Source organism: Hyaena hyaena, unplaced genomic scaffold (genome assembly GCF_003009895.1).
Source record: "Hyaena hyaena isolate Hyena2069 unplaced genomic scaffold, ASM300989v1 scaffold_157, whole genome shotgun sequence".
Lineage (NCBI taxonomy): Eukaryota > Metazoa > Chordata > Mammalia > Carnivora > Hyaenidae > Hyaena > Hyaena hyaena.
Genome location: NW_024080789.1, coordinates 817,558 through 830,155, shown reverse-complemented (window position 1 = coordinate 830,155; position 12,598 = coordinate 817,558). Strand labels below are relative to the sequence as shown.

Genomic DNA, 12,598 nt, shown 5'->3' with positions numbered 1-12,598 from the left:
GTTCAACTTCTTATTCCATAGATGAGGAAACTAATGCCCAGAATTTGAAAGGCCCTGGTTTCAAAAGTAGAGGCTCGAGCTGCCTCTCCTCTTCAAGAATTCCTGTCTCTAGGCTGACTCTGAGATTTGATCAGCCAATTACTTAGGAAACCAGCAGCAACAGGGCCACACCTGGGTTCTGCAATCCCTTCTAGATTGCAAAAGAGGGCCACTGTTTGAAATTGGCACTGAGGTGATGGGGGCTGGGCTTCCCTTCTGCTGCCCCCATCTGGACCCATCCGTTGGGCTCGCTGACCCCATCACCAAGTCCAGTGCTTACTCATCAGTGAAAGGGCTGGCTCCCATTGTTTTGGCTTTTTACAGCCCTTCTTGTTTATTAACTCATGCTGTATCTTCCTCAGAGACAGAGAGCATCAGTACTGTTTAAAAACCTTCTTTAAGTCATCTGTAGCCCCTAGCTACCCACCAGACAGTAAGCTCCCTATCTATGTCTCCAAAAAAGATGGTGAAGAGCCACCGGGTGCCTGCTTATCTGGGACTCTGTAGAACACATTCTTGGGCCGGAAACACAACTGGCTTATGATTCCTCTGTAGCATCTGTTTCCACCCTTTCCTGAAACTCAATGCGAATCATTTACTCTCCTGTGATAACTCAGTAACTCACATGTCTCAAATCGTACTAGCAGCCAGAATCAGACCAGTTTTGTCTGCTCAAATGGTTAGCATGTGCTGACCCAAAGCTCCACTTATTCTATATGCTAAGTAGCATTTTATTTAACATTCATTTATTTAATATTTACTGAGCATTTACCATATAGGAAGCCCTGTGCAAAGTTTTGGGAATGAAGCCCTTGTGGACTTTGTGACTTAGCGTAGAAAGTAAACAAGAAATGATGATAAAGGACAACAAAGGGTTGATATAGAAAGTATCAGACACTCGAGGAGCAATACGAAAACAAGGGGACCTGAACAAAAGTGGAGACCTGAAACAGGGTAGGAGAGAAGCAGTTAAGGAGAGAACGTGGAGTGCTCCAGGCAGAGGGAATAGCCTCGACAAAACCTGGAGGTAAGAGAGAATGGCACCCCGGAAGAACTGAAAAAAGGTCCAGTACAGCTGGGGTAGAATGAGAGCAGTGTGGCTGGAGTTTGAGGACATTGTCTGAAGCTCTAAGGAATTTGGACTTCAACCTGAGGGCAAGAGGAAACAGCCCAGTGGAGAATAACATCTTTCAAAACATAGGGTTCTGGGAACAAATCAACCAAATGAGCTAAAAAAGTGGGCGGTGAAAAGACGGGGGCGTTCTGTTTTCATGTGTGGCTTCATGCTCTTGGTGAGAAGTCTCAGCCCTCCTTTGGAAGCAGCGTGCGGGCCATCCTCAGTGCCTGGCCGTCTCCCCTGACCCCCAGCCCACTGTCCATGAAGCTAGGACTCCTGAGTTTGGTGAGGCACAGGCCTTCCTTAGGCCCTGGGAACTAGAGCCACAGAGACCATCAGTGAGAGACTGCCAATGGCCAGGTGAGGCCCAGAGAAGGAAAGGAACTTGCGTGTGGTCCCATAACAAGCCTCAGGCCTCTGGCTTCTTATTTCCCCCAAGAAAGTGAACACCGGGTCTGGGACTAGGGTGAGGCAAGTCAGGCACACAGAGTACAAAATTTAAGGAGACACTCTCAGGTGCCACCTGAGTGCTTGCAAGGCCCTGGGTGCCCACTTGCCTCATCTGAGTCCTGGATCTGTTGGACACAGCTTGAGGGCAGAGATTGTAACTTCCAGAAAACTTTCTGACATCTCTCATGGTGTTAACATGATGCGAGGCACGTATTTTTAGGGTCGTGAGATGCCTGCTAATGATAATGAACAATGGGTCTCTGACAGACTGCTAGGGATACAGACATTTTTGTATCTTTGGGTAATTATGACCTTCAAAAGGCAACAGAACAAAGTGGAGAGTGCCTGACATTGAAGTCTAGAGATCTTGATTCTGCTTCCCTCTCTGCCACCAATTTACCGTGGGAACTTGGACAAATTGTTCTCCATCTCTAGGCCTCAGTGAAATGAGGTGGTTGAATAACATTTATTGAGCACATAATCTGTGTCAGTCACTGTTCAAATGCTTCTGCGCTTCAACTCATTTAAAGACTTTCTGGCCTTCAAGTTTCCCTTTCCTTCAATAGGCTGCGATTTGAAGTAAGAGAAACTTTACGGAGAACATGGGACTTGAGACAGAACTTCCAGATTCCCATGTGGACAATATCTTCCATTACAGTAAAGGCATGCTATCTCAAGGCACTTCTTCACTGAAGACAGAGAATTCTCTGCCTCAGAATCATGTTCGAAACATGTTGGAAGGCAGATTCTCGGCCTCTGCTCTTGGAGACTCTAATACCGTGATTCTGAAGTGAGGCCTGGGAATCTGTGCTATAAGCTTCCCAGGTGATTCTGGTAGTCGGGCAGATTTGGGAATGCACTGAACCCAACACATTCCCCTATCTATGAACAGGACCATACGAAGACAGCCCAGACCTAGAGCTACCTGACTTCATCAACAGTTATCTCCAAGCAGAGAAATGAATTATTTGATTGATTAATGCAACAGTTATTAAGCACCTGTGTTCTAGGCCCTGTGCCAGGTGGAGATTATGGTCCCTATGCTCAAGTTCTAGGCCGGTCACTTATTTTAGAAGCAAGTCATCTAGCCAGAACCAGGAGGTCTTCAGGAGGTCAACAACCAGTCCATCGTTATGCAGTTGGGTAAACCCAAGTCCCAGAGGGGAAAAGCAACAAGACTACACAGTGAGTAAACGTGTTTTCTGGCCCCACATGAGCTTGGAGAAGTATCCCAGAGTTCTCTCCAGGAGAGGGCTGCAATCAAAATCCGTGGGCACCCACTGTTTGCTTCTTAAGCACTAAGCCTGCATGGAGCAAATGTTCCTGAAGACTCACTTCAGATCTTGCAGACATTTCTAATCTTCAACATCCCTTCAACAGGAATGGGGAAAAGAGGAACGAGGGCGCACCACAGGTGTTTCAAAATCTAGGAGTAAGAAATGCTTCCTAGGATTGAGCCTTGCATTAGTTCTTCAGTGCTATTTAAAGCCCTTTCCCCTGGCTGTGCTGGAGGATATTGTGCCTGCCTCCTCCTGCACTTCAAAGCCGAAAGAAGAGGGGGCCTGCCTCATGGGTTCACCAGGACCAGCTCCCATCTCTGCCCAGACTTGCTTATGTCACTGTCGCCTTGAGCCCGGGGAGGAGAAGGAGGGTAAATTGTGCCCGCCCCTGAAATGCCAGCCGCCCTGCGATTGGCTACAGGGACTCCAGCCCGGCCGCGGATTGGTCATCGCTGAGGGCTTGAAAGGTGGCCGAGAGCGTCGGTCACCTCAGACGGCGGTGGCCCGGGATCAGACCGCGTCTCAGGCGAGCCCGAGACGCGCCCCCAGCCCGCCATGGCCCGCCTGCTGCGGGCGTCCTGTCTTCTCTCCCTGCTCCTGGCTGGCTTCGTCCCGCCGAGCCGGGGGCAGGAGAAGTCGAAGGTGAGTGAGCCTCCGGGGTAGGGGGCCTGGCGGGACGAGCAGAGACCCCAGGGGTCCATTTCTCGGTGGCGAGGCACCCCTCTTCCCAGGCTTACCTCCAGAAGGACAACACCTAGTGCGGGGACCCTGAACTCCGGTTCCTCTCCGCCGCCGGGACCCCCCCACCCGGAGCGCAGGTCTCCACAGTTCCATCTATGGGCGCCTCCGGTGGGCACAATGAATAGGGAGGAGGGGCATTCTCGCCGAGCTGACCCCTTCTGCCCCACAGCTGCCTCAGAGTCGCCTTGCTGCATGCATGCCGCGACTGTCTTCAGTTACTCCCCTCCGGTCGGGCCTGTAGGGGGCGGGGGCGCAGAGACTTGGGGGGTTTGGCTGCGGAGATTCCCCGGGGTGACTGACAGACGAGGAGAAAGGGAAGGAGCTGGGTGGTCTCCAGTCTTGAAGGACTGTGGTGGGGGCTTTTCTAGCCCAAGAATTAATGCAGGTAGAAAGCCCACCTGATTCTAGGGTGTTGGTAGAGGACATAGAGATTGTGACGGAAAGCGCTCTGAACTGGCAGTGCACACCACTCAGAACCCTGGCTAGATCCTCCGTTCTGGGCCTCGGTTTCTCTATATGCGGGGACAAGCATGGAGGGTGGTCAGGGGCACAATGAAGCTGATGGTTTCAGAGAGGATGCTTGGAGAAGCTGCAAAATCCACATGCTGTTCCTTGAAGGCCTGGGCAGAGTTCTGGGGGAGCCTCACTACCCACACCCACTGCCCATGGTGGCCTGAGCAAAGCCTTAGCTACGGTGGGGATGCTGAGGCCAGGAGTGGGGTGACCCAGCGTCTTTATCTCCTTGGACAGTATACGCCAAGGTAGGCCCAGTAGACCTTCTTCTTCAGGGTGGGAGGTTGAAACCAGGCAGAGGGATAGACACAAAGAGAGATTTCTGTCTGTACCCTCCCAACATCACACACACACACACACACACACACACACCACATGCTTGTGTAAGCTCAAGAACAGCTTTGAGCTTCTGTGTTTCTAAAATCTTCTGGGCCTTTATTTTAATATCTTAGGAGTTCATAATTCTATTTCCAAAGTTCTATCCACTGTTCAGTTAGCCCATTCCAAGCACAGGGTTCCTTCTGTACATTTCTATCCCCTTATCCTGTCCTCAGGTAAATCCTATTCAGTTGGCTTCTCTTTGGAGTAAGCCTAGAAATTGGATGGCTATGAAGCCACTGCTCCTATGCCTCCTCCTTTGTATCCATCCCTGTTCATTATCCCCAACTCAAAAGGCATTTTCCAGGGCAGGGATGGGACTGAGTTTCAGGATTGTAGTGTGGGGTAGAGGTACAGGTAGGAAGGCCAGCACCATGGAGTCAGGCATTTGCCCTCAGTTTGGGGAGAGCCAGAGAAGAGAAGACTGGGCCCTGACTCAAGAAGGCCAGGGTAAGAATATAGGCCCCATGAATAACTCATCATAGCCATGTGTTGTCTGCAAAACTCTGGGGAGTAGGTGGATTTGGAGAGAACAGGATGCGTTTGGTCTAGAGAAGTCTTAGGGTGAGATATGATCCTATCAGATGCAACCAGCTAGGACTTGCTGGCTAACGACAAGCTGGACATACGCATCTCTCCTCCCAGGGCCTTAGAGAGTCAAAATGTCATAGCTCTGGATTCGAAGACTCAACCACCTACCTACCCCCCAACTCCAGGGCCAGGGGATAGGACGGGGGACATGTGAGGAATGGGATGGACAATAGGTGACAGCCTCAAAGGGATGTCTGCCTCCTCCCAGTTCAAATGGAGGAGCTGGATAACAAAGGGAATCCTCCTTTCCTGGCTATGTCCCCTCCCCAGTCCATCCTAAAGCTCCCCAAGCTCCTTGCACTTGCTGTGCAGAAGGACTTTGCAGAAGCTGAAGAGGGTAACAGCTGCTGACGTGCGTGGGATCCTAGTAACCGCTGGTTTCTAGGTGACTAAAGCAGGCAAAGAGAGTCATGGAACCACAGGCTGACAGAGCTAAAGAGCCCTTAAGACAGCACTGAATCTGATCCTATCTGACAGGCGAGGGGCCAGAGCCCCGCAGAAGGGAAAGGAGTGCTGACACAGTACCGGGGCCCTGGCGGGGCCCAGAGCTCAGGTCTCCAGCCCCCAGGCCAGGTCTCCTTTCATAGCACCACAGTGACGGGAGTGGTAGACGGAAGAGGAGAAAGACCCAAGACCAGCAACCCAAGCCAGCCGGCGTCCTGGCCAAGACCCCCTCCAGCTCCCAAGCCACCAGCCGCTCTCCTGTCTCGTCCAACCACGGCAGGCCTGAGGCACTTGCACTGCCTCTCCCCACCATCCCCTCTGGCCTCCCTGTTTAAGGTGCAGGGCTCTGGCATTCATGGGCCCAGAGGAGGGAAGAGGGCTCACAGGTCACATAGGGACTGATCAGCAGTGCTCAGTGGTGAGCACAGGCCACGGCTTCCACCACCATAGGGCCACCCTCTGACCCCCATCAGTCTGAATCCACAACCCTGGCCTCACTGTCCGCAGTAGAAAGCTTGGAAGCTTTGTCATCACCCCTCCTCCTAGAGAGACCTCTTGCACAGTGCACCATCTTCTTTGCGCTGCCTGGGGGACACCAAAGACCTCTGCACAATAACATAGGACCATCAGGGCCCTTTACCCTAGCTGCAGGCAGAATAATCAGTATCCCTTGATGTGAGGATTTGTCTCCAAGAGGTCTTCCAGCCTTCTTTGATCTGCCTATAGATTCTCACAGCCATTTTGGGAGGCAGGTGGTACTATCCTCTCTTGTCAGTTGACTGAGGCTCAGAGAGTAAAATTGGCTCACTTTCCCCGGGGCCCCAGAACCAACAAAGTCTAAAACCTAGTCACAGAGGAGATTCCTCTTACCCTACCCCCAGCCCAAAGCTGTGCCCAGAAGCTGATCCTCCTGGTGTTTACAAGCTTTCATTATTTAGACAACCTCTTGGCTTTTGTTCTCTCCATTTCCCAGAAATTGTCGTTGGAGTAGGGTGGAGTTTTGGAAGAGGTGGTGAGGCGTGTAGGGAGGCCTTGCCTTCTGGCCGCTAGACCTCTGTGTCAGCTGGGCTATGTTTGTCGTGTGCTGGTTGTCTGTATTTTGTGGTGGAACTGACCCAACTGGGGCCAAGGAGGCCCAGGGGCTAGAGGAATGTTGAGCGTAGTTCTCAAGCCTGTCTCCAGCACCCACCAGAAGTCACGGGGCATGGAACATCAGACTTATGGAAAGCAGGGAATTTGCATCGAAGCCAAGAAGAGAGCTTGCAGCTCTCAGGGATTGGCTTGTTGGAGGGAGCCCTGCCTCGTCTGGCTCAGCAGGCCTGCGGCATCTTCCAGACAGAGGGTGGCTTTTCCGTACTGTCCTGGGTCCACACCCTGCTAAGCCAGATGACTCTCTTTGCCCAGCTGGGCCCAGGTACCTCGACTCAACAGGAAGTCTTCCTGGTTGATGGGGAGGAGAGGGTGTGTATTGGCCTCTCTAACTCCAACCGTCTCTGTCTCTCCTGTCTATAATGGTCTATGATGGTGGTTTGCACTTCATTTTTAAGAAAAAATTTTTTTAATGTTTTATTTATTTCTGAGAGAGAGACAGAGAGAGACAGAGACAGAGACAGCCAGCATAAGCAGGGGAGGGTCAGAGAGAGGGAGATACAGAATATGAATCAGCTCCACGCTCTGAGCTGGCTGTCAGCACAGAGCCCGATGCGGGGCTCGAACCCATGAACCATGAGATCATGACCTGAGCCGAAGTTGGACACCCAACTGAAGTTGGACACCCAGCTGAAGTTGGACACCTACCCAGGCGCCCCTGCACTTCATTTGTTTTATTGTCTTGCGACCCCTCTCCTACGACATCAGGGCCAGAGATTTCCTGCTACAGTGGTGGCAGCATTTTCCTTTCCTGTCATGACCAGACCGGCTGCTGATTGCGTTATTGATGCCAAGACACCCTTTCAAGAGTAGACCCAGATTTTCACAGTCTGTCCCAGAGCCAGGGCGGACAGAGAGAGGAGTCTGATGCAATGTCGTGCTGGCTGGCAGGGATCCCACTCCTCCTCTCCTGATAGTGACGCTGACAAGTCATCAGGGTTGATCATACCTGGTCCAGTTCGAGGTTCTCATCTTATGAAAGAGGAAACTGAGACCCAGTGAAGAGAAAGGGCTAGAGCCAGACCACACAGGGCGTTAGTAGCAGAGCTGGATGGGGACTCCAGGTCCCCCATCTCAGAGTCCATTGTTCACTACTTGTTCTGGAGGTCGACTGGCAGGGGGGCAGCAAAGAGGAATGCATAGTGGTCGTCACAACTACACACTCGCAGGGAACGTCTCATATGTGCCAGGCACTGCCTCTTTCCCCTTGCCACGGCGCCAAATCCTCCCAGCATGCCTTTCCCCTTCCTGGATCCTCGCACTGCCCTGGTTTATAGCTACTGCCTAGGCTTCCCAGTCCTCCAGATTTGGGACTTCCAAATCACCCCTCTTCACACTGTCACTTCCCCCTTTGTGTTCAGTCCCTCCTCCACAATGCCTCGTTCAGGCCCACATCATCACCTGCCTGGCTGGTTGCAGTGGCCAGGCCAGGAGCCTCCATCAGCACCCAGTAATGCCACCACCAGCACCAGCATGGTCTCCCTCCGAGCCTGGCAAATGTTTACAAATTGGCATGCAAGGTGGAAGTAATGGTCACAGTAAGTAATCCTCCAGGTTTCCAAACACTCACCAGATGATTAAGTGCTTTCATAATCATTACTTTGCATAAGGAACTAGAGCTCGGTTCTGGTCCACTCTGGAGTGGTCTTGGGCAAGTCACTCTCCCTCATTGGTATCTTTTATTATCTTAAAAATGGAGATGCCAGGTTCCCTTGCAGCTCTAACCGCTCCCTGGTGCTGGTCTTCCTCTGTTCCAGACGGACTGCCATGCTGGCGTGAGCGGCACTATCTATGAGTACGGAGCCCTCACCATCGATGGGGAGGAGTACATCCCTTTTAAACAGTATGCTGGCAAATACATCCTGTTTGTCAACGTGGCCAGCTACTGAGGCCTGACAGGCCAGTACGTTGGTAAGAGCCCACCTCCCTTCCCTACTCTGGGGCTGTTTCTGCCAGTGGGACACATTTCAATCATAGGAGCGTTTTTGATGCAAGCGGAATGGGGTGACCGTGATCATGAGATTCCAAACTGTGTATCCCAGATCTACTGTGTTCCGTGTTTTTAAAAAATTTTCAATGTTTTTATTTACTTTTGAGAGACTGAGAGACAGAGCACGATCGGGGAGGGGCAGAGAGAGAAAGAGGGAAACGAATCCGAAGCAGGCTCCAGGCTCTGAGCTGTCAGCACAGAGTCTGACGCAGGGTTCAGACTCACGAACCGTGAGATCATGACCTGAGCCGGAGTCAGACGCTTAACCAACTGAGCCACCCAGGGACCCCTGTGTTCCATGTTTTTGTGGAGATGATTATATAAGCCCAGGGTCTGATCACCGTCGGACATGTTCTAGAAGATTCCCAGTTATCCTTCATCCCTGGGTGCCTCAACTGCCCTGAAAGTAGAGAAGGAAGAGCTTTGTTTTGTAGCTGGAAGGTCCCTTCACTGGAGTAAGAAGTGGTAGCTTTATCCTGCTGAGAATTTCCCATCTGCCCTCGTACTTCTCCTGGCCCCTATCTGGAAAGCAGGCAGTTGGGCTGAGGCCCCCCGTTGCGTGGCAGTGGCAGTATGAGGTGTTTCACCGAGATTTCATGATCCTTGTATCCTCACTCCTTTCTTAGCTGGGGCAGAGTAAACAGCCTGGGGGAACAGGCAGGCCAAAGGCGTCTGACAGTACCCACAGGAAAATGCTTTGGGGCTGAGCAGTCTGCTGATGGGGCTGGGGGAAGCAAGGGCAATCTGACCCTGAATGTCCGCCTGGCCGTCTCGGGCAAGTTCCTGGATGTGGAATGACAGCAGGCTGGATGGCTCAGTGGGCACTGGGTGCTCTGTCTAGAATGCTTCCATCTAGCCCTTGGAACAGAGCAGAGTGTTTGTGCAAGAGATGGGCTGGGTGCTGCCACTGCAGAGAGGCCAGGTGCACTGAGGGAAGTGGGGAGCTGGGCCAAGGCCTTCCTTTGGTCCTCAAACTGCCAGAGTATAGGACTGTGGTGGCCCCGCCCACCCCTTCCCCAGGAAGTCCTCTGCCTTCTGCCCAGGGATGTATGGCTCTTGCTCTAAGAAACTCAATCCTGACAGTCCTGCAGGAGCCCTCAGCTTACTGGCCCAGTGGCAGTGGGCAGTTGACTGACTACTGATTTGAGGAAGGGTATTGCTCTTACTTCTCCCCAAACCTCCAACCCAACCAAGATTGGAGTCAGGAGAATGGGACCTGCATCCCAGCACTGCCACACTCCCTGGGCGATCTTGGGCAAGGCCCGTCCCGTCAGGCCTCAGTGATTTCAGCTATACAGTGGGAGAGCAGGTGGAGTGGCACGGAAGATGTGGGGCTCCTTGATAGGATACCTTCATCTCTGCCCTCTTTTTCCCTGGTCCAGAACTGAATGCACTACAGGAAGAGCTTGCACCATTTGGTCTGGTCATTCTGGGCTTCCCCTGCAACCAATTCGGCAAACAGGAACCAGGAGAGAACTCGGAAATCCTCCTCAGCCTCAAGTGAGTGCTTGCCTGGTGTCCTGAGGAAGTTCCTCCGAGAAAGCACAGCCCACCCTGTGCCGCAGCCTAGGCACCAGGCAGCTCTTGCGCTGGCCCCTACTCGTGACAGATGCTTAGACACCCAGAGCTCTGCTCCCCTTCCAGGAGCCCCATTCAGTGGAATGAATGGAAGAGGGGTCAGGGACAGGGATGACTGCATGTGAGTGCATGATGGGATGGCAGAGGTGGGGAAGGGGAGAGTGTAGGCAGGGACAGGGCTACTTAGGAGGTACCACACTAGAAAAAGAAGCTCACAGATCCATACTCCGCCTATGCCCATTCAAGATCAGCTCCAGCTGCCTGCTGTGGAATAAAATCCAGATTCCCAACACCCCCTCCCTTCTTGTAGTTTCTGGGCCCTATGCCCATCTCCTTGGGACCCACATAAGAATATTCTTTGTAGGCATGTCCGACCAGGTGGGGGCTTCGTCCCCAATTTCCAGCTCTTTGAGAAAGGGGATGTGAATGGGGAGAAAGAGCAGAAGTTCTACACGTTCCTGAAGGTGAGTCTCTCCGCCCAGCTGACACTGGCTCTGGACAGGGCTGCAGCCCCTCCCGCTCTAGCCCATGCACAGACAGGCCTGTGCCACCCTCCCCTGCTTCTGGGGCTGGGAGGAATCTCATCGCATCTATCATTCCAACCGTAAGACTTTGCAGACACTAGGATCTCAACAGCCCATTTTATAGATAAGGCCCAAGCAGGGCCCCCCAAGTGATCAGCTAAGAGTCTTACAAGCTGCTAAAGCCAAAGCCAGCCCTAGGATGCCACTTTCATCTCCCAAATGGTGCTCTTTTCTCAGTGCCAGGCTGTTCTCCTACCTGCCAGGAAGGCCCCGGGTGGGAGGCGGGAAGGGCCCCGCCCAGGCTTGACACTACTCTCATCCCTGTTGCAGAACTCATGCCCACCCACCTCAGAGCTCCTGGGCTCACCTAACCGCCTCTTCTGGGAACCCATGAAGGTTCATGACATCCGCTGGAACTTCGAGAAGTTCCTGGTGGGGCCAGATGGCATACCCATCATGCGCTGGTACCACCGGACCACGGTCAGCACTGTCAAGATGGACATCCTGGCCTACATGAGGCGGCAGGCAGCCCTGACTGTTAAGGGGAAGTAAATCAGGCCTGCCCCACCCCGTGTCCACCCTGCAGGGGCTGGGGAGGGACTCTGTTCAGGAAGGAGTCCATTTCTCTGACCACACCACACTCCCACCATAGACCCCTTACTAATACACAAACGTGTGCGTACAATTGTTGTCTACTGCTGCGCATGTGGGTGTCCGCACACGTGCCTACAGGTGTGCATGACCATGTGTGTGCAGGAGTGTACAGCCACCTGCGTCTACCTGCGCGAATACAGGGGACATGAACCGTATGTGTGCCCACAGCTGTGTGCCATGGAGAGTGCTGGAGAACTCCCCTTTCTCTCCTGTTCTCTGTCCCAATGAGAACCATGCACTTTCACTGGAGCCCGAGTTAAAACTAGCTCCAAATCCAACCGTTCAGTTCTGACCTGGACCTCAACCTTGAGGCCAGCATCTCCCACTGCCTCCAAGTATCACCACTGAAGTGCCCAGAAGTTTCTGGGTTTCCCATGCTGCCCAATCTCCACCATGCGGCCTCGCTCCTTCCTGAAGGGCCCTCCAAAGCCCTCTCCCCCACCCCACAGTGCTCCCTGAGTAGCAGAGGCGGATGTGGGAGCAAGGGCCATGTCCCTGGGTCAGGGATGGCATCTTTATGAAGGAGGGGCCCGAAGCCCTTTTGGGCGGTCCTCCCCTGAGCCTGTCTGAAGGGCCAGCCCTTAGTGCATTCATGCTGAGGCCCCTGGGCAGGGATGCCACCCCTGCTTTTCTGGAGGATGTGCCCTCTCCCCTCACCCTGGCTCTTGGTGTTAGATTCACCCGTCTTCCCAGTAAAGGCGTTTCTGCAGCAGCTGAGACTACTGTGGTGCTTCCTGCATGGGGCCTCCCTAGCTGGGATGGGTGGGAGGGAGCAGCAGGAAGGAAGAAGAAATGGAGGGCGTGCTTTGGGCCCCTGCTGTTTGGCTTCTACCTGGGCCCACTCTGCTTCTCTAACGCAGCATTGGGAGTTTATAAAAGCAGTTCACATCTGCTCTCATTCCCTCCCACAATTCTCCAGGCAGCTGGAGCTGAGATGAAGTGTTCCACTTGACAGGTGAGGAGACTGAGGCTCACAGAAGGGCCAACCCAGTGTCTTCTGGTAGGTGAGGGGCAGGACTGGAATGGAAACTCAGGTCACCTGACTCTCAGCCCAGATTCTGTCCACTGCCACTGGTGCCCACCCTCGGGGAGGCATGGGGCAGAGCCCAGGGGATATCTGCGGAGAGTCAGGGTGGTGCTCTGGGGACTA

The 12,598-nt window shown here is 53.1% G+C and overlaps 1 protein-coding gene across 1 annotated transcript; it reads left to right on the top strand.

Annotated features, from left to right (window-relative positions):
* Window positions 1-3,379: 3,379 nt before the first annotated feature.
* GPX3 (glutathione peroxidase 3) lies at window positions 3,380-12,160 on the top strand. The gene is made up of 5 exons (XM_039239511.1): window positions 3,380-3,528; window positions 8,460-8,613; window positions 10,075-10,192; window positions 10,635-10,734; window positions 11,125-12,160. Exons 1-5 carry the CDS (start codon window positions 3,442-3,444, stop codon window positions 11,344-11,346), a joined length of 681 nt encoding a protein of 226 aa, XP_039095442.1. The 5' UTR covers window positions 3,380-3,441; the 3' UTR covers window positions 11,347-12,160.
* The last annotated feature ends 438 nt before the right edge of the window (window positions 12,161-12,598 follow it).